This window comes from Myotis daubentonii, chromosome 2 (assembly GCF_963259705.1).
Source record: "Myotis daubentonii chromosome 2, mMyoDau2.1, whole genome shotgun sequence".
Lineage (NCBI taxonomy): Eukaryota > Metazoa > Chordata > Mammalia > Chiroptera > Vespertilionidae > Myotis > Myotis daubentonii.
Genome location: NC_081841.1, coordinates 139,415,801 through 139,437,839, shown reverse-complemented (window position 1 = coordinate 139,437,839; position 22,039 = coordinate 139,415,801). Strand labels below are relative to the sequence as shown.

The window sequence follows — 22,039 nt, the reverse complement described above, 5'->3', positions numbered from 1 at the left end:
AACCTGGCATAAGGATTCTAACCTCTTGGGAATGAGCCCCTGGATTGGGTCCACCAGAGAGTGGGCCTAGGGGAGCAAGCCTGAGACATGGGCACCCGTTGGTGCCCTTGTACATGGCCTCCCTGCTTCCTTGCTGCTGCTCTTATTTGTCTTTTTATAACTCTTACCATCATCATGGAAATATATTACCTTAAAATTGACAAAAATAGGCCACTTTAGGAAAATGTGCTCAGAGGATGCAACTGGTCTCCCTGCCCACCCCCATCCTTGTGCCCCAATCAGCCCCTGCTGTGTTCTGGCCCACACACTGTGCCTCATTTGTTGTCTGAATGAGGCAGCATCCTGTATCCCCCACCCTTCACCTGCTCTTCAGTGTCCCTCTCCTCAGAGTCCGTGGGTCCCCAAAGCATATCATCACTTACCCCCTCCAGCCCCTCTCTCCTCAAAGTTCATCTTTTTGCTTGCTTTGAGCCCATCACTCCCCCCCACCCCACTTTCCAGTTTGTTGTCCCTGCCCCTCTCCCCTTAGCTTTCAAATGTCTTTTCAATCTAGGGGTTTGGGGGGACTTTCCTTGACCCTCCAGCTCCCTTGATCTATTATGCCTTACACCCGTCTTCCCCTCAGCGCCAAAGCTCGTGAGAGAACTGCCTCTGTTGGCAGCATTCACTTTCTATCCAGCTGCCCGCTGTTATTTATTATTTAAATCCACTCGTTTTTGAGTAGTTAGTACATGTTCATAATTCAGGGTTCAACCCGTCCCAGAAGGTACACAATGAAACATCTCCTTCCATTGTGTCCCCAAGCCCCACTGTGCTCCTCAGAGGCAAGCTGCTACCACCATCCTGTGTCTCTTTTCAGAGAGCATGTACACATGCATATGCTTGTTTGTGTTTTGTTTTACACAAATGGAGACATTTATGCACATTTCCTACCCTCGGCTTTTTCCACTTAAAATATCTTAGCGAGTTCTACATGAGTGTGTCCAAAGCGGCTTCATTCTTTTCAATGGCTGCCAAGAACGCTCTGTGAGGATGTACCATACATTCTCCCCGTGGACACTGGAGATGCTTCCGCCTTTTGTTCCAGCCGTCATGCTGCGAGGAGTATCCTTGCACATAGGATTTTTCCACCCCTGTGAGTGCATCTGTGGGCTAAGTCCACTGAAATGAAATTGCATTTGCGTTCTGGAATTAAATTGCTCTCCATAAAAGTTGTACCCATTCACCCACCACAGCAACGTATGGGGGGGGGGGGCCTCATTTCCCTTCGGACCCTCAGCAGATTGCTTTAACGAGTGTTTTTATTTTTGCCAGTCTGGTAGCTGAGAAAGAATATTTTCAATTTGCCTTTCTTTTCATGAATGGGGTCGAGCAATTTCTTATGTTTAAAAGCCATTTGAATTTCTCCTGTTGTGGATTGTCTGTTCCTATGTTCTATTGCATGTTGATCTTCTAAGAATTCCTAAGACCTCTCTGTATAAGACAATTGGTTCCTTGACTGTGATATGAGTTGCTAATATTTCAGTCACTCCATAACCCTTTGCAATATGTCTTCTGTGCCAATAAAGCACGTGAAACTGTGGTCGTGGTTCCTGTGCACGCCCAACGCTGAAACCCAGTGCCTTCTTGCTTCCATTTGTCTCAGCATTTGACACCGCTGACCCGTTCTTCCCGAACTCTCCTTTTTTCTCTCATCGTGACTTTGTCTTGGATCATCTCCCAACCCCTCTGTGACTTCCCTTTATCCTTCTGAAATTCCTGTGGCAAGTGCCATGGGGAAAGGAGGTCTTTGAACTCTGCCGTGGCAGTGCCCTGGGCACCATCCCTTACTGAGCCCTCAGCACCTTACACCTAGCGGGATGTGCAGACTAGTGTCTGCTGGTCTGAATTCAAGGCAGGCTCAGGACGCCCATCCCCTTCTGCCCCCTACCCCACCCCGACCAAGGCTCAATGTGTCTAAAACCAGTCTTACCGTATCCACTCTCTCAAAGCTGCCCCTCACAACGTCCGCATCTCCACTGGATTTGGCCCAATCCTCCTAGGGCAGTGGTTCTCAACCTTCCTAATGCCACAACCCCCCAATTTCATTGTTACAAATTGAACATAATTAAAGCATAGTGAGTGATTAATCACAAAACCAATATGTAATTATATATGTGTTTTCTGATGGTCTTAGGAGACCCCTGTGAGAGGGTCGTTCGACCCCCAAAGGGGTCGCGACCCACAGGTTGAGAACCGCTGTCCTAGGGCTTGAGGGGGAGCAGAATTTGCCACCCCAAAAGATGTCTTTTGGGATATTGATTATTTTAAATTGGTTGTTTTCAAGAAACAAAAGGCTCCAGGAAAACTTTTTACCTTCCCCGGCAGCCTAAAAAACATCAGCTAGAAGGCCTGCTCCAGTAAGGGCAATATCACCATAGATAACTATAGTTTAAGATAAACTAAGTGTGGTATACGGGGAGGGGGGGGGGGTATTTTATTTTATTTTATTTTATTTTATTTTATTTTATTTTAAAGTTTACCTTTACTTTGTTTTTGTTAATCCTCGCCCAGAGATATTTTTCCATTGATTTTTAAGGAGAGTGGAAGAAAGAGGGAAAGACAGAGAAACATCAATGTGAGAGAAACCCATTGGTTGGTTGCATCCTGCAAGAACCCTGACCAGAGCCAGGAGAGGAGCCTCTAACCAAGGTACATGCCCTTGACAGGAGTCGAACCTGGGACCCTTTGGTCTGCAGGCTGATGCTCTATCCACTGAGCCAAACCGGCTAGGGCCATGAGGCCCTTTTAATCAAGTCCTCTCTGTGTCCCATTGTTCAAGATGGCGCAGCAAACATGTGTTAACCATTTGATTTTCCATCTCCATGTGAATTGCCATCCTGCCTTTTTGAAGTCACAAACCACAACATCACACACATACACACACACACACACACACACACACACACACACACACACTTCCTTAGCTCCAGATGACATGGAAGCCTCAACTGCCCCATCTGTCTTCAGGGCTAATATTCTTATGGAATCCCCGAATATGCAGACATTTTTTAAAAAGTGGTTATTTTCTCCTGATAATCTTTCTCATGTTCATTTGATTATTAGTCAATCCAGAAGAACTTAGAAATGTAGGAGGAAAATTAGTTTTCTTTCCACGCTGCCCAAAACCTCAGCATCCCCAGCCCGGGGGCCTGCTAAGTCCTAGGGATTCTCCTGTGAAAGTCTTCCCCTCCGCCCCAGCCCGTGTCATCCTGCTTGTCACACGTCCTCCCTCTCATCCTCTCATCGGCATCCACTCCCAAGTAACACTTCCTCCTGCTGCAGTCCTGCCCACCCATCTCCCTCTGCTCAGGAAGCAGCCCCTGGCATGCAACCCCACCCCGTCCCACCCCCTTACTCAGCAGAGGAGTCTGCGGGAAGCCAGAAGCCAGCCTGAATTAATGAAGCCTGGATCCAAAGGAGGTACCATGGCCTCCTAGTAGTGGCAGATGGCATCTCTCCTGCTATATCCAAAGGAATCTATTTAGTTATCCCTTTGGACATACCAGTGTTTGGAGAAAGGGTTCTGCCATTGTTATTTGTTAAACTTAGACAACCAACCAGCATGCACTCTATTCTGGTCTCCCCACTCCTTCCCTCTGCCTGGCCCCCAGTTTTGCTGCTGCTGTACCCTCCCCTAAACCTCCTAGAGAAACTGGTGACCAGGGGCCATCTCTAAGATGTGCTAATCCCAGGGGCCATCCAGCCATTCCAGGCTGGTGTAAACCTGGCAAACTGGCCAGTGCCCCTGTTCACCTGCAGGACCCTGCTCTCCTCTCTGTCCTGTTCCGCTGGCTTCCCAACACCGGTGCAAGGACAGGCCTCCAGCCAGGTGCACCACGGAGCCCTGGCAACTTAGCATTTCGTGGCAGCGCAGGCAGGACTCGGCATCCTGGTCTAAGCACCCGCCTAACCCCCATCCCCACCCCCACCCGTGACACATTCTGGTTTGCTAGGATGTGGTTGTTTGGGGGCGGGGGAGAGGGTCAGTAGACAAGAAAGAGAGAAGGTGTGTCCTGAATGCAGGGACGGGCTCTCACAGCTGCCCGGGCCGGGAGAGGAAACGGGGGAGGGGGGAGGCCCTGGAAGGGGTGGGCACCGCTGGGCTGTCCCGGGCGGACCGGGGCGCCGTGTGCGCGCGTGTGGGGAGTTGAAAAGCCCTGCACGTCGGGGCAGCCGGACAGAGCCCAGGGCGTGCGCCAGCCTCACAGTGTCTCCTCCTGTGGCCGCAGCCATGACGGAGAACTCGGACAAAGTTCCCATCGCCCTGGGAGGGCCTGACGACGTCGAGTTTTGCAGCCCCCCGGTGAGTACCTGGGGTCCCAGCCCAGCTGCGGGTTAGTCCACTTGCAGGGTAAGGGCGTCAGGGATTTGTGCCACCGAATGTGGGGGGTGGGAGCAAGGTGGGCGCCCAAATGTGGATGGTGACGCCCCACGCGAGCGTGTGTGTGTGCGGGGGTCACCGGGTCCACAGACAGGTGTGACGGGGAGGGGGAAAGGGTGTCAGGAGGGGGCGTCCTGTGGCCGGTGGCGAGTGCAGATCAACCGGGTGGTGGCCCTGCGCCGCGAAAAGTTTGCTTCTCGGGCATCCACGCCTGAGTGCCAGGGAGCCCGAGAGGGAGCGCCGCGAAGGAGGGCGCCGGGAGGAGCTCAGGGCGAGCTGTCCCCCACCCCCACTCCCTCTCCTCCGGGGGCGCTGCTCCGGGATCTCCGGTGCGGGCGGCGCAGGTGGGATCCGACCCCTCCGTCCCCGCCCGCAGGCGTACGCTACGGTGACCGTGAAGCCCTCCAGCCCCACGCGGCTGCTCAAGGTCGGAGCTGTGGTCCTCATTTCGGGGGCGGTGCTGCTGCTCTTCGGGGCCATCGGGGCCTTTTACTTCTGGAAGGGGAGTGACAATCACGTAAGTCGGGGAGGGCGCTCAGGGCAGGAGGCGCGCAGGACCCCGAGGCGCGCGGGGTGGTGGGGTCCTCCCTGTCACACGCATGATCCCCGCTAGGTGGCGCCAGAGCGCCGGACCGCGCTGGGGGGGGGGGGGGGGGCACTGGGCGGCTGACAGGCCTCCTGCTCAGCATTTGCTTTCCTCTAGCAGTGGTTCTCAACCTTCCTAATGCCGCGACCCTTTAATACAGCTCCTCATGTTGTGGTGACCCCTAATTTCATTGTTACAAACTGAACATAATTAAAACATAGTGATTAATCACAAAAACAATATGTAATTATATATGTGTTTTCCGATGGTCATAGGCGACCCCTATGAAAGCGTAGTTCGACCCCCAAAGGGGTCGCGACCCACAGGTTGAGAACCACTGCGGGGCTTCCCGGGCACCTCTGCCTTCTTCCTTCCAAGGCCACCGCGCTGCTTTCTGCTCTTAGGACACTTTGCAGAAAAGAAGTCAGGGCTGTAAGGGGCAATATTAAAACGTAGAGTAGCGGAGTAGAGGGGGAAAGTATGGGACGGTTCCAGGAAAACCCTTTTCTGCAGAACAGGCTGGCGCTTCCACTGGGCAGTGTGTGACCTTGGATAAGGCCCGTCATCCTCTGGCCTCGGTTAACATCCTCAGGGGAAAGATGGAACAGCCTCTCTCGGCTGAGAAAGGCTGGGAATTTAAGAACCTGGGACAAAGATAGTGAAGGCCAGTGGTGGGAACGAACTTGACCTTCCAGGAGTTTCTGTTTGTTTGCTTATTTCTTTAAGTGTGTCCTATTCGGTAATGCGCTTTTCCACCCTGCTCTGGGGGAGGGGGAAGGGTGATGTGTAACTTCCTTAAAAGTGGCAAATCTCTTTAAAAATCCATTCTGGCCTACTGGCCTAGTCACGTGTGTTTTAATGGTGACTGTTTCACGCACTGCTGTCCTACTTTCTTTGTTTGCAACTATTTATTTTAAAGCTCCAGGGGCCCTCGAGGAGCATAAAAGGTGCTTCTAACTTGACGGGGCAGAGTTACAGTGTGTTTAAACAGCCTGAATTTTGTTCACCTACGGAAAGGGGGCATTTTATCTCGATGACCATTTCCCAGGGCTGGCAGAAGCTTATTGGACTAATGGGAAAGAATTCCATCTCTGGGATCCACACAAAGGGCAGTTTCTTAATCATCGCCCTCGGAGGATCTGTGACTGCTGTTCCCCCCTCTCTCCCACCATGAAATTTAAAGCGTGAACGAATCCCAGTACTTAGAGAAAATGGTGCTGAAAGCAATTCAACCATTTTACACACATCTTCTGCAGTCGCTGCCTAATTTGTATTTTTAACTCAAATGCCTAATGTAGATAAGCATGCCATTTAGCGCCGAGTCTGTTTTAGAGACTATATCAAATTTACAAGCATCGATTTGTAAGATCAGAATTGCACAGTATTTTGTGTATATTTGAAAAGTGCCTTAATGTATTTGTATTTTAAATATGGAAGCTGGGCCAGATGCTCATATTTGAAAGCAGCAACTAAACATGGGAACAATTTCAATATCTGCATCTCCATTAATAGCAGAGTTTAGATTGTCATCCCTTGGGAAATTGTATGGTATTTGAATGTAGATGCTATCTTTTAGATGACAAAACCTCAATGCTACAGGTCACTTGGAGATAAAAATAGCTTTGGGATTTTTTTTTTTTTTGTGGTTTTATTTATTTTTATTTTTTTGGTAAAGCTTTTGGTCATGTAATATATGTAAATGAATATTATTTGGCTTTTAATTATTCAAGGCAAACACAGCTAACTGACAAGCTTCTAAAAAGAGAGATTGAAAGATCTTACTGAATAGCGTGGGCTCCTTTTTTTCATATCTTTTACTTTCTTGCAAGACGGTTGATTATCTGGTTCAAGAGAGCAGTATTAAATTCTAAGAATACAGAGGAATAGTGTATCACATTTTATTGCCAACAATCAAAGTTATTGCTATTTCCTAGACAGGCAGGAGAATGAAGAACACTGCGGTAGTTTGTTTTCTTTTGTTTTGTTTTTTACTCCCAAAATATTCGATGCTTATACAGATTACTTAAGTCTGAAAAGCAAATCATGAAATAACTAAATACAGCAAATTTGGCACCATCTCTGCCCAGCACATGCACAGGTCTGCTTTCCCTGATCACAAATCTAAGTAGTCCAATCAAAACATAATAAACAAAGGCAAGTCTCTGTCAAACAGAAAGACACCCCCAACCAAATGGACTACGCAGTCTTTGAGGATGATCTGTAGCTCTGCTCTTCTATTTTGTTTTTAACGTATGTTCTTATTGATTTCAGAGAAGGGAGAGGGAGAGATAGAATCATCAATGATGAGAGAGAATCATCGATTGGCTGCCTCCTGCACACCCCCTACAAGGAATAGAGCTTGCAACCCAGACATGTTGCCCTGACCACGGATTGAACCCAGGACCCTTCAGTCCGCAGGTCAACACTCTATACACTGGCCAAACTGGCTAGGGCTGCTCTTCCATTTTGACTTAACCAGCTGTAATTCACCTCCTATCCCTTTCATATGGGTAAATCCCAGGAGGACAGGTTTACTTGAAGTACCTTCATAGCTGGAAGACTATGAAGCATCCGAGTGCTAATAATTGGGGACAAATGTCTAGGCTCAAATACTGAGGCCATGTTTCAGACATAGAACATTATTGTACGTAGAACGAGGCATTGGAATATGGGATATTCCGACCAATATGAGATAGCTGACAACCCTACCCTGTGTGATAGGGTGTGAGATCATTGCTGGGGGCCTTTCTTCTCAGGCCGATTTTTCTAGACACTGACCTAAACATTATGTAATTAATCTCAGAGAAGCCAGGCTTTATTAGAAACTCATTAGCAAGTATCCTTGGCTGCAAAAGGCACCATATCGAGCAGAATTTTGGCAAATAATAAACTTCATTGTACTTGGATAGAAATAGCCTTAGGTGCCAGCAGCTCCATCAGTTTAGAGGAAATAATGTGATTACTGCTCCATCAGCCCAGCCTCCTTCTGAGCTCGGGGCCCAGTACTTTGGAAATAATTTCAGACTGTTTACCACCACTGCCCCATAGCCTCAGGGGCACAGACCTCTTGCTGAGCCCCACGCAGGCTGTGGGCTGTGCATAAAGGATGGACTGGATGCAGGAAAAAGGATGCAATGCCTGTGCTTGGTCAGGAAGCTTTTGCTGGGAGGAAGGTGAGGACAGGTGGTGGTGGTGGAGGGAAGTGAAATTTACGACCACAAGCCATTCTTCTAGTGTCGAATCTTGTCTCCTTCAGACCTGCTAAAAGGTGGACATCATTGATTTCTTAAGTGTTGCATTGCTTCCCTAGTGAAAGCTTATGTGCAATGCTTTCCAGAGAAAGAGCCTCCTGGTGCCTGAGTGAAGGACGCCGTGCCAGCAGGAACTCACAGTGCTATCTGCCTGCTCCTTCTGACAGTCGTAATTGGCCCACATGAACAGTAGCTGCTCAGAGAGCACAGGGACAGGACAGTCTGCTGTCTGAACCTCAAGAAAGCACTGGCTCAGCCAGAGAAAGCAGGTTTCCCACACGGGCCACCTGAGCCGCAAAGTTAAACCAGGCTGGTGGGCTCTGCTCCAGCTGCACTAAATCAGAACCCCAGGAAGTGGCTCTCTCCTCGGGCCAGCCTGGGAGACCCTGCGCTGCAGGGAGGGTGGCTCAGGAAGAGGGAGGAGGGGCGCGGAGCCATGGTGGAGCTAGCTAGCATGCAGTAGCTTCTGTTCTGCTGAATGAAAGCTGCGGCCTGGAAGGCCACAGGCTAGCAAAGCCATCTCTGCATCTCTACTGATAAAATAAAAGCATGCCCTGTGGGTCTTGTAATAATGAGTTTTCTACAAGTAATGATCCAATAACAGCACTTCCTTTCCCAGTGTTTGTTCATGTAGCAGTCATTCTTCATAAGGAGAAAGAAAATCAGACTTGAATTGAATCTGAGCTATTTGTGGTAATGACCTCCTGACACTAAGTAGCAAATGTCTTTCATCAGTTCTCATTCCTTCCCCTTTTAAAGAATTTATATATTACATCCTATATAATAAAAGCCTAATATGCAAATTGTCCCCTCTGGCGGTCATTCAACCACCCGCTATGACGTGCACTGACCACCAGGGGGCGGCAGGGAACATGGCAGGCATCCCCGACAAGGCACTGGCAGCGGGCGGCAGTGGAGGCACTGCTGGCCCTGATGGGCCCCAAGGAGAGCAGGACTGTGGCGGGATGGAGGAGCAGGTGAGCGGGCAGTGCCAGGCCAAAGCAGGTGCAAGCCCAGAGGTCAGCGGGGACCTGCCCTTCCATGCCAGACGCTCGAACTTCAGTTGCCGGCCAGGCCTAGGGACCACACCGTGCATGAATTTCATGCACTGGGCCTCTAGTATCATATAAGAGCTACATTATATATAAAATATATATGCATATATATGCCTCTAAGTCAGAAAAAGTAAGAAAGAAGAAAAGAAACCCACCTACTATTCCACAACTCAGAGAACATTCTAGCAGTCAGCAGCACACTGAGCAGGAATTATTTTTTAAAGTAGTGTACTGCCAAGACATCTAAACCAAGAGAGCCCTTGGGATCATCTAATTTAGTGGTAAACTTTTTTTAAAAAATTTTAATGGCAGAATTTTTCTTAAGATTTTACTCAGGCCTTAGCTGGTTTGGCTCACTGGATAGAGCATCGGCCTGGGGACTGAGGGGTCCCAGGTTCAATTCCGGTCAAGGGCATGTACCTTGGTTGCGGGCACATCCCCAGTAGGGGGTGTGCAGGAGGCAGCTGATCGATGTTTCTCTCTCATCGATGTTCCTAACTCTCTATCCCTCTCCCTTCCTCTCTGTAAAAAAATCAATAAAGTATATATTTTTTTAAAAAAAGATTTTACTCAGAAATCCAGCACATAAAACAGAAGCCAAGTGGCTCTGCTTAAATTGTAGGTGGGTGGGAAGAAAGTGGACTCACAGTCCCACCTGCTCTGCCACCCTCTGTGAAACATCGGAGCTTTAAAGTCATAAATGAAAAACCACCTATGAGGTCCAACCTCTTCATTTTACACTCCAGGCGACTCCCAAGCGTCAGGGATGAGTGGCGTGGCCACCTGTCTTTCTGATTCCTGGACCAGTGCCCATCTACAGTGCCACGCCTTCCCCTTTCCCCCCACATGTCTTATAACAAAACGCCCTACAACCCCATACGCCCGCACCGTCGAGTCATTAAAATGAGTCACTCCCATTTTGAGCTGAAACAGTTGTGCACACTGACCTTGCTCTCTGCAGATGCTGCTCGATATGCGGCAATCCCAGTCTGGTCTGAAGTCCTTCCCCTATACCACATTCCATGCCAAATCTTAACCAAAAGATTTTTTTAAACTTTCAAATTGAGGTGCCCTCTGCAGACTTGTTCAGTTAATAGCCCAGTTAACCTTCTACCTCATCCATTTCCATTTACCCATCAACTCTAGCTGCATGGTGGAATTTCCTTTAAAAAAAGAAAGATCTGTGTCCAAGCCCTAAACCTGTAGATTCTGATTTGACTGGTCCGAAGGAACCCAGGCATGGAAGCTGGAGATTCTACTCAGATGCATCTACGCAGAGCCAAAGTTGCGAATCACCGAGGTATCTGAATTTCTATTGCAGACTGCCAAAGGTTTTACTTTTTTTAAAAGGTGTTCTCCATTTTTTTTAAAATATGGAATTTGCTTCCCAAATTTGCATGTCATCCTTGCTTAGGGGCATGCTAACCTTCTCTGTATCATTCCAATTTTAGTATATGTGCTGCAGAAGCAAGCACTTTTTAAGGTGTTCTTAAAGAAATCATTGTATTAAATGATTGGTATGTAGGTAAGTTCTCATATACAAATATATTACTCTCAAGGGTGATTCAGTGTATCTCTGACAAATGTGAAAGCTACTCATTTACTGCAGGTCCAGAGATAATCCCTGAGTTGCTGTAAAAGGAAAGCTCACTAGTCTGTTCACTTCCAGATTTACAATGTCCATTACACCATGAGCATCAATGGGAAATTACAAGATGGGTCAATGGAAATAGATGCTGGGAACAACCTGGAAACCTTTAAGATGGGGAGTGGAGCTGAAGAGGCCATTGAAGTCAATGATTTCCAGAATGTAAGTATATTTCATGCATTTAGAGAGTTTGGCCAGGCAGCCTGGGGGCTTTTCCCATCCAGGGAGAAGCATCTCTCACACACATCCCAACGGTCACCGGTTCTCATGGCAGATTCTCTCTGAGAAAGGACTGCTCTTTGGCTTTAATATTTTCAAAATGAAAAAAAAAAAAACCACAACACTTTGGCATCGAAAGAACAGTTCTTGGAACTATATGAAGTCTTGGCAGAAACATGTGCAAGACCTATTTTCTTTCCAAGCAGTTATCCACAACACGGTGAATAAAGTACTCACACTATCCAAGAGGGCAAACTCTTTTTTTGAACTTACAGAGAGGAGGGAGATTTTATTTTATTTTTATTTTTTAAATTTTATTTTCTTGTTTAAAGTATTACAAATAGTAGTACACATGTCTCCCTTACTTCCCCATTGACCTTCCCCCGGCCTCCCCCACCCCCCGGCACATGCCCTCACCCCACCCCACCCCAGTGTCTTGTGTCCATTGGTTATGCTTATATGCATGCATATAAGTCCTTTGACTGATCGCTTACCCGCCCCCCCAAAACTCTCCAGCCTTCCCGCTGTACTTTGACAGTCTGTTCGATGCTTCTCTGCCTCTGTATCTATCTTTTTGTTCATTAGGTTATAATGTTCTTTATTATCCATAAGTGAGTGAGATCATGTGGTATTTTTCTTTCACTGCCTGACTTATTTCACTTAGCATAATGCTCTCCAGTTCCATCCATGCTGCTGCAAATGGTAAGAATTCCTTCTTTTTTTATAGCAGCGTAGTATTCCATTGTGTAGATGTACCATAGTTTTCTAATCCACTCATCTGCTGATGGGAGAGGAGGGAGATTTTAATGACCTAATCATCAAATACAGGTAGGGCCTAGCCTATGCCTTTCTCAATTTTGTAGTTTTCCTGCTTAATCTAGAAAATTAGCATGGAGAAATTCCCCTATTACATCATATATTTTCTGACTGCTGCCTATTACAGATAGCATATTCTGGTCTCTTGAAAAAGTCAGCCACATTTGTTTTCAAAAATTCGGCTTACAGGCAATTTGAGACACTAAGCTAAGCATCAATGCTTCAATGACCATCTGCAAACCAGTGTGTCACTGCAGGCCGACTTTTCTGTTTGCCAACATAAATACCATATTCTCTTTCACGTTCTAAGGTAAGGAAGCAGCACCGCTATTTGTGCTCTCCTGTTAAACCTGCAGCTGGAGTAGGTGAGTCTTCGTAATGAAGAAAAGGCTCTTGAAAAAATAATGTCTCTTCTGATCATTTATCGGCCCACAAACATCTCACCAACCTCCATCTTCTGATTGGTGAGGAAAACTAGAGGTGATTTTCATCGGAATGAAAGAACTCCCCTTGTCGATACCAAAACACACTTCACAGGCCCTTTTGAATATCAAACAGATGCCGCATTAGAGCCCTGGTGAGGTTAGACATTATTTGATAACAAGAAGCTCTGGCTGTGTTCAGGCGGCTCTGCCCTGGGACGGCGCCGCAGCCGTATGGGCCCAGCTGCACCTCGTTCAGTCACAGCTTTGCGGTTGGTTCTAGTCAGTGCACAGGGTTAATTTCTCTGGACCTATTAAAGGCTTTTACTGCAAGACGCAGGACAAGGTAACAGCATTTTTCTTTCTATTACTCAATATAAAATTATAAAGTGTGACTCCCCCACACACATCATTCAATATAGAATACCTATGAATGCCTATGATGTGCCACAATACCAAGATATGCAAAGGTAGCTGCATAGCTGAATAAAAAGGGATCCATCTCTATCAAAATGTGTAGATATCAGGAGTAGACGTTTAAAATATTTTAATCCAAAATCTACATCTCTGTTTTCTAGTCCTTTGGTTCTAATAATGGTATCGATGTGTTTTGTTCTCCTGGGCCAAAAGGACCAAACATATTTTATAAACTGATCGATTCTGTTGGATAGCTTCCACATTTCTCTAAGTCAGAACTGGTGAGTAGCACATTTTTGTGATGGATAGAACCTCTTCTGAGTTTAAATAAGCCTGGACTTTTTGTTGTTGTAGTTAATCCTCACCTGAAGATATTTTTTCCATTGATTTTTAGAGAGAGTGGAAGGGATGGAGTGGGAGGGATTGAGAGAGAGAGAGAGAGAGAGAGAGAGAGAGAGAGAGAGAGAGAGAGAGATGGGACAGAGACACAGATGTGAGAGAGACACATTGATTGGTTGCCTCCTTCACACACCCAACAGGGGCCAGGGATCAACCTGCAACCTAGGTTCGTGCCCTTGAATGGGAATCAAACATGAGACCCTATGGTGTGCTGGCCGACGCTCTATCCACTGATCCACAATATCCAGGGCAAACCTGGACTTTTGAAAACACATGAATCCACCACTATGGTACCTGCATAATTCCCCTATATTTTAAACCAAAATCACGAAGCATTTATTGGGACCTACTGGGTGCAAGGGACAGTGATAAGCATCGGGGATGCAGAGCTGACTGACATTTGTTCCCCGCTTCAAAGACCTCGCAGTCAAGCCCAGGAGGCAGACACCCACACGGAGGTGGCGGTGGCGCAGGTCAGCCAGGGAAGCGCACTGACTGAGCGGGGAGCAGAGAGCCGTGGAGAGCAGAGGGGAGGCAATCACTGCTGACCAGGCTTTACAGAGGGGGCGACAGGTGAACCAGGTCTTGAAGAATGATTAGGATCTCAACCTGCAGAAAAGGAGGGCCAGGCCTTGGAAAGAACACTGAATCCAAATCCACAGGCCTGCCCTGGAGTTCTAAGTAGCCCAATGTGAGCAGATGGGATGCAGGTGGGGCCAGATTGGAAAAGGTTCTGAGTTGTAAGTGAACGCTTCCCCTGCTAACCCAGGACCCCCCCGGGATTTTAGTAGAACTGATGGTAAAAAGAACGTCCTGAGAGGGAGCAGCATGGAACAGAGGGCTGCAGGTTCTGCGCTGTTTAAGAAAAAGTGACTCAGGACATTTGTTAGAGAAGGTGAGGCAGGTTTTATTCAAGGAGAGCTACTGCTGTGGGGTTTGTAGTAGAGGAGAGGGACTGGGCTCAGCTCTAAACACAATATAGCAAAATCGGATTTACAGCCAGAGTGGGAGTGTTGGTAGATGGAAAATTACTAAGAGGTGGAGTAATTCTTTACTAAACTGACCTAACAGGATTTTTTGCTAAAGGCAGGCCAGGCTAATCAGATATCAAGGGTGCTCAGACCAAGGCTGACTCAGCAGGAATCTGGCAAAAATTGGAATGAGCAGGCCAAGACAGAGCCCAAGGTCAACTCAGTCACAAGGAGGACTCAGGAGCCTGGCCAGTTAGTCAGGGCATCTTCGTCAATGCCCTGCGGACACAAATGCTGGTTAGTTCATTGCTGGTGAGTTCAGTTCTAGAAAGTTAGATCCTCAACATCATCGGTGCTGTTGGTTTACACCAGTCTTCTCAGGCCTTGTTTATGTAACCAAGATCTCGGTTAGAAATCAAGGTAGTAAATATGGGCGTTCACTATACAATTCTTTTAACTGAGTGATATTGGAAATTTTTATTTAAAAAGCTAGAGGAGAATCAAAGATAAACTACCTACCAGGTTTTATTCAAAAATCATTATGGCCCCCAATGATAAAATAAAGAAAAAAGAAAATGGAAGTCATGTTTCTGTTCTGACAGTTGAATCACTGTCACTACCGCGGCTGAAAAATGTGTGCTGGCAGATTAAATACCAGGCAATCTTCTCCAACTGTGAACAAAAATACCATTTTCTCTCTATTTTCACAGTAATTGCGTTCCTAGGAAAGCTATTGTACATTAAAACTATGTCAAAAATCACTTTGTGTTTATGTGTAAAACTGTGGTAGGTTCTAGGCACAGATACGTCCAATCAGGTTTTCACCAGGACCCAAGGCAGCTAGTTCTTCAGGACCTTCTGGGGCTGTGCCGGCGGACCAGCATCCCTGGGCCATGTCCACTGAAGGCCTAGACTTCTGTAGTGTCCCTTGGGCTAGGACCCCGTGCCCAACTTGGGAACTTCTGGTTTAAGCCACAGAAATAGATGAGATCCCCTAGAAAGAAAAAATATGCGGCTAACATGAGATTACCTGACTTTTGATAAAAGAATGTTAGGTCAGCCCTGGCTGGGTGGCTCACTTGGTTGGAGCATCATCCTGTGTACCAGAAGGTTCCGGGTTTGATTCCCAGTTGGGGCACGTACAGGAGGCAGCAGATCAATGTTTCTCACATCAATGTTTCTCCCTCCCTGCCTCTCTGTCTCCCTCCCTTCCTCTCCCTAAAATCAATAGACATATCTCTGGTTGAGAATAAAGTGAGGTTAGGTCATTGGACTCTTCACTCATTGTCTTTGTTAGCAAATTTCTTCATTATCACCAGTCTTATTTTTTGCAAAAACAAAAGGTTTGCTTGGCTTTCTTGTGCTTTTCCATTCCCTCTGTTTACTCTCTTATGATATCTGGCTGCTTGATGAGGATTTGTAGCTAGACGTGTGGTTATTGTGTGTGAGTTCCCTCCCACAGAGCCCTCCCTGGGGCACTCAGTTCTCGTGCCCAGTGCAGACCGTCAGAACTTACTCAACGCTCACTCACAGCCCAGGCTGGAATCCTTCAGTAGAATCAGCTCTCTCCTTTGGGGACATGGCAGTGGTTATATGGTGTCTCGTATGGCCTATCTCCCATTCAGAGGACATGAGGGTTTCTAGTTGAGAGGACACGTGTGGCAGCTCTCGCCCTCCCCTGCCTTCTGTCTTTCAAACCCGGCGCCCAGCTTTGCATGCAGAATCAGAGCAGTAGACTTCAGGGCAGGCCCGGGAGAGCAGCAGCTCTCAGGGTGTGTTCCGTAGGCCACGGCAGCAGCACCCAAGAGCTTGTTAGAAACGCCAAGGTGAACCCCACTCCTGACAGACTGACTGACTCAGTTCGGGGGTGGGGCCCAACACTGTTTCATGGAACAAGGCCTCCTAGTGAGATGGGTGCAAGGGAAAGTTTGGGAGCAACGGGTACAGGAGAAACGGGGATCCACAGGCTGTGTCCCAGGCCATTGGAGCGGCTGTAACAAATGCCCCAGACGGTGACTTCTACACAGAGAAGTGTTTCTCACAGTTCTGGAGGCTGGGAAGTGCAAGATTAAGGCGCCAGCAGATTGGGTGTCTAGTGAGGGCCTGGTTTCTGGGTCCTCTTTCTCACTGTGTCCTCACAGAGCAGGTCCCTTTTATAAGGGCCCGAATCCCACTCACGGGGGCCTCACCTCCCAAATACACCACGTCCAGATACCGCCACATGGGGGGTTAGGTTCCAACATATGAATCTGGGGGTGACGTGGACATCAGTCACTTAAAACTTCATTCCCCTGAACGCGTTCCTCCCCCCTGAACAGGTGGTCCGCAGCCTGGCCTGCACCTGGTCAGCACGTGGGGAACTTGTAAGCACACCAGGGTCTGCGCACATCCCGGCCAATTAAATGGGCATCTCTGGGGAGAGGCCCAGGCACCTGTGTGTTTAAATTCTCTCCAGGTGACTTGGGTGCAGTGAGTCGGAAACCTCTGCGGTCAGCCTCTGTCAAGCGGGCATCAGGCCGCCACCTCTGGGTGAGAGGTGATGCTGGGAGAAACGAGGGACATGTGTTCCGTGTGTGTACATGGCCAATTAGGCCCCAAGGCAAACCCGTGAGGAGCCATAGGAAGCGTGAGCCTTTCCTTCTCTGTTCTCCGGTGCGCCACCTACCAGCGTCTGTGGGGCCCCTGGCTCTGAGATGACACGTGGTGTCACTTCCCATGAATATTCTCACGCATGACTTCCACTCAGCTTCTCTCCTCATTGGAGACCGCTGGATCCTGAGCCAGGACCCCTGGATTCCTCAATGCTGATCTGCCCCCCACTCCCTGGCACTGACATTGGAACAAGTTCTTATCTTCCTGGCATTTGTCTCAACTCAGCAGGATACTGAGATGTGCAGATTTGGGTTGGTGTCTACATTATTATGGCAAAAATGTGTAGCCCTTTAATGCTGTTCTGGCCACTCGCTAATCCTGAAGTTGACAGCAGGGGAAAGCCAGCACCCTGGGGACAGCGCTGAGCTGCCCCATGGGCTCCAGGGGAGTGAGCGCTGCTGTCAGCCCAGACGAGCCTGGGCTGAGGCGCCCCCGAGGCCGGTCCCCAGGCAGCCGAGGAGACACTGTTTATATCTCACAGGGGACAAAACAAACATCCGCGTCCTTGGGTAAGGTCTAGCAGCAAAGCTCGCTCAGCCCCTGGTGTTGTAGAAACCTTTACTATTTACTCCGGGCTTGGTAACTTAGGAAACATCTGAATTTGTGGAATTAATTCACTGGACCAATATCTTTTGAGAATCTTTGTGAAATCGCCCAAAAGAAAGAGCTAAGATTCAGATAGCGATCTCAAGAAGCTTATACCTGAGATGACATTGACAAGGAGCTACCATACAGGCACTGAGAACTAAGCGCCAAGGGAGGGGTAAAGACGTGGGGGCCGGGGGGCCCACGGAAGTCAGAGGCAAAGGAGCCCCCTTAGCCTGGGATGGTCGGAGAGAGCTGCATAGAAAGGATGGCCTTTCACCTGAGCTTGAGGGAAAGATAGAGCAACTCACATACTCCATCTCAGCTCTAATGCCGCCCCTGGGGAGGCCTCCCGGACCCCACTGACAAGAGCCCATCTGGCCATTCCTCTCTCACACCTGCTTTATTTTCTCCACAGCACTTACCACCTGACTGTCTCAGTTTCCTATATTTGGTTAAGAACGCTAAGAGTTACACTCCATGAGGGCAAAGCGTCCATCCCTTTTGTTCATCCCTATACCCAGTTCCTGGAACAATGCCTGGCGCGCTGTAGACACGCAATACATTGAAGAAATGTACAGGTGGATAAATGGATGGATCAACTTTTATCTCCTTTCCTAGGGTATCACGGGAATCCGTTTTGCAGGAGGAGAGAAGTGCTACATCAAAGCGCAGGTGAAGGCGCGCCTTCCTGAGGTGGGCGCTGTGGCCAAGCAGAGCATCGCCTCCGAACTGGTGGGTACCCGCGGCCCGGGCAGCCGATGGGCTTGGCAGGTGTGGCTTAAAGGCACAACCCTTTCTGTCCCCGGTCCCTCGATAGGTTTGAGACCACAACATAAATTCTAGCTCTTCTCTGCCAAAGGAACTGAAACTATTCTAGTCCTCCTGGTTGGTTCTAAGTGGTCATTCTTACATGATGTAGCATAGTTAGTGGTTTTGGAAAATCGTATTTTAAAGTGCTTAACGGGGATGTTTTCACATGGCCCGTATTTGCCAGATGATAGGGAACTATCCAATCAGTGATCAAGAAAACATAAAGGACCTGGCGTGTTAGACTCTTTCTTCATCAGAGGGGCCTCGTTCCTCTGAAAATCCCAACAGTTGATGCCCCAGCCTCTGTGGGGAAAGCAGCCGCGAGGCATCTCGCTCCCTTACCTGTGTGTCAGGCAACTTCCTGGGAGTTGGTTCCAACCGTTTTGAGCTGAGATGGCTCCCCCACAACTTCTTCCCGTTGGTTCAAGTTCAACCAATGAAGCTAGACCATCATGTATCGAATTTCTTTTCTATGTGTCAAATTTGTGAGGTTTTTTAAAAACATAACTCTCCCATTTGTTATTAATAGCTTGCCTTTGAGCTTGATTTTATAAACATTTATTTTAAGGATTGCACACAGCGTTCTAAAGTCACATTTAACAATAATAGCTAACATTTATTTGATACTTCAGGGTTTACAAAGTGGTCACATTCGTTATTGTCTTCCATTTGAGTTGTGGCAGCGTCTGGTGGAACACACATGGACTTTGGCACCCGAAAAATGTAGGTTCACATCCGGCTCTGACACTGCTGTGGCTGTGGCTTCACCTCTGTGAGCCTGTTCTGTCATCTACAAACCAGGGGCACACATGCCGTCCCCACAGCCCTAGAACTACTAGATAATGAATAGGTGGTTGCTGCTATCATTGTTAATTTTATTATGATTACCTTTGGTCCTCCCAGTCTCCCTGAGAGGGGGGAGCCAGCACCAGCTCCCTCAGGCAAAAGAGGAAAAACAAGGGTAAGCAAAGTGCCTGGAGACTGGCCGGCTGCTTGCCCTCCGAGGAGCAGCAGCGGAAGGTATCGCAGAACACAGAACAAAACAAAAGCGCAAAACAAACCAGTGAGGTTTAAAGCTCGTTAGCGTGTCCTCCGTTTTCTTTCCTACTCCCAGTGTCCCCAGCCATTCGTTCTGTGAGGTGGTGCCGGGCCTTCATGGCTCAGTCCCTCCCTCCGAGCTGCCCCGTGGGCCCTCAGGAGCCGTCCCCCCCCCCCCCCCCCCCCCCCCCGCCCCAGCAGAAGGCTGTGCTCCCACTGCAAACTCCCAGGGCCCAGCGTAACAGTGACACCAGGACCTTTGTTCTGCCTTTGAACTTCTCTTACTGCACTGCCGTTCCCTTAGACCTCTCCGTTTCTGTCAGAAAGCCTGTGGTGACTAATCCTTGGCAGCATCCCCAGGGGACATGGAACCCATGCTCTGCTGCCTTCCACAAGCACCAGACCCCCAGCTGTACATTTGAAGTACATATTCTGGGTTTTTTTAAAACAATTTTTGCTTTTTTAATCGGAGAGAGATATAAGCTCACGCTTGCTCTGAGCTCCAGCGCCAGGCGAGATTCTGGAGAACCCAGATACATACTGAGAGAAACTGGACTGTCTGGCATCGGAGCAGGAAAGCAGGGGTGGCTTTCTTCCAGATGGAGGTGCTCACAGCAGTCATTGTTCCTGTGCTGGGACCTCCCCAGTGCAGGGCTGACTGGCAGCTATTGCTGTTTGCTCCGCCCTGGAGATTCCCTGAGACCCCACCCCACCCCACCCAATTTACAACCCCACCCAAGCTGTGCACAGAGGCTTTTGCATATGAATGGCCTGTCCTTTCTCAGCCTAAAACCTGTTAAACAAGCTGCAGCTGGGTCAGGGAGCCCCAATCTATCAAAAGAAGGCCAAAGGCCACGCCAGCACCAGCCTGCCTTGCTTCACAGCTGGACCTCGTCTGGTCACTTCCAAACCCTATACAAAGAGGAGGAATCTGCAAATCTCTCTGTAGCTCCTGCTGCGTGGCCCCAGGCAGTGGCTGACTTTGCACCTCCTTGGAGACCCAAGAGCCAGTGTACCCAGTGGTCAGTGTGAGACCATACCAGATTACAACTCTTCAGATCCATAAGCAACACACGCAGGGGGCAGACTCAGTGAGCACCAAAGCCCCACTGAAGAAAGTCCTGCTCCATAAGGGTGTCTCTTACACAGCAGCTCTCCCACTGTAGTAGCAGCTGGTCCTCACAGAGAATTGGCCTGGAGGTCAATTCCTCCCAGTGATACCAACAGCAATCAAGGCTCAACTACAACAAGACTGTGCACACAACCCCCAAAGGGGTGGACCAAGAGTGTCCACCTCAGGTGACTGGGGAGGCTGAGCCACTGGGCCCTATACGACACCTACTACACAAGGCCACTCTACCAACTCAAGGAGACTTAGCAGCTACCCAATACATAGACATGCACTGACCACCAGGGGGCAGATGCTCCAACTGGTAGGTTAGCTTGCTGCTGGGGTCCAGCTGATTGGGATTGGGCGAGATGGGCCAGACATGCCCTGGAGCCCTCCCCCAGTCCCTCCCCAGCCCCAATCATGCACCAATGGGGTTCCTCGGCCTGGCCTGCACCCTGTCACAATCCAGGGCCCCTCAGCAGATGTCAGAGTGCCGGTTTCAGCCTGATCCCTGCAGGCTAGGGGACCCCACCAGTGCACAAATCCGTGCACTGGGCCTCTAGTTTAAAAATAAATGTTGAGTCACACATGTGTGATACATATAAAACTCCTGCTGGTGCCAATCACACACATGTTTTAATTTTATAATACTACTAGAGGCCTGGTGCACAAAAATTTGTGCACTTGGGTGGGGGGGGTGTCCCTCAGCCTGGCCTGTGCCCTCTCGCAGTCTGGGACCCCTCAGGGGATGACCACCTGCTGGCTTAGTCCCACTCCCCGGGGGATCGGGCCTAAGCTGGCAGTCAGACATCCCTCTGGCAGTCCGGGAGCCCTCAGGGGATGTCCACTTGCCAGCAGGGAACAGGCCTAAGCTGCAGTCAGACATCCTTAGTGCTGCTGAGGAGGCGGGAGGGGCTCCCACCACCACCGCTGTGCTGGCAGCCATCAGCCTGGCTTGTGGCTAAGCAGAGCTCCCCCTGTGGGAGCGCACTGACCACCAGGGGGCAGCTCCTGCATTGAGCGTCTGCCCCCTGGTGGTCAGTGTGTGTCATAGTGACCAGTCATTCCCAGTCGTTCTGCTATTAGGGTCAATTTGCTTATTACCCTTTTATTATATAGGACAGAGGCCTGGTGAATGGGTGGGGGCTGGCTGGTTTAACCTGAAGCGTGTCCCAGATCAGGGTGGGGGTCCTGCTGGGGTGCCTGGCCAGCCTGAGTGAGGGGCTGAGGGCCGTTTTCAGGCTGGTCAAGCCCCCCAGTGGGGACCCTCACCCCATGGGGATGTGGCCAGCCTGGGTGAAGGGCTGAGGACCGTTTTCAGGCTGCCCACTGCCCCTTCAGGGTGGGGGAGTCCCGCTGGGGTGCCTGGCCAGCCTGGATGAGGGGCTGATGGCCGTTTTCAGGCTGGCCACGCCCCCTAGCGACCCAAGCTCCCAACCTCTCCTTTTTATTCTGGGATTTATTTATCTTCTATAATTGAAACTTTGTAGCCTTGAGCGGAGCTGAGGGCCGGCCCCGGGCAGGCGGGCAGGCGGGAAGCTTGGCTTCCTCCATCACCGGGGACAACCCAAGCCTCCTGCTCACTCCAGCTCTGTGGCCGTCATCTTAGTTGGGTTAATTTGCATACTTGCTC

The 22,039-nt window shown here is 49.2% G+C and overlaps 1 protein-coding gene and 1 non-coding gene across 2 annotated transcripts in view; one reads left to right on the top strand and one right to left on the bottom strand.

The window, feature by feature from the left end:
- The first annotated feature begins 4,111 nt into the window (after positions 1-4,111).
- The window catches only part of CNMD (chondromodulin), a 28,832-nt gene continuing 10,904 nt past the window's right edge, over positions 4,112-22,039 (top strand). The window contains exons 1-4 of the mRNA XM_059684781.1: positions 4,112-4,345; positions 4,800-4,940; positions 10,985-11,125; positions 18,066-18,179. Coding sequence (XP_059540764.1) covers positions 4,274-4,345; positions 4,800-4,940; positions 10,985-11,125; positions 18,066-18,179 — 468 coding nt within the window. The 5' untranslated portion in view covers positions 4,112-4,273. The remainder of the gene's footprint in view (positions 4,346-4,799; positions 4,941-10,984; positions 11,126-18,065; positions 18,180-22,039) is intronic.
- On the bottom strand, positions 10,685-10,790 carry LOC132228909 (U6 spliceosomal RNA). Its single transcript, XR_009451516.1, has one exon. It is a non-coding gene; the product is annotated as a U6 spliceosomal RNA (small nuclear RNA).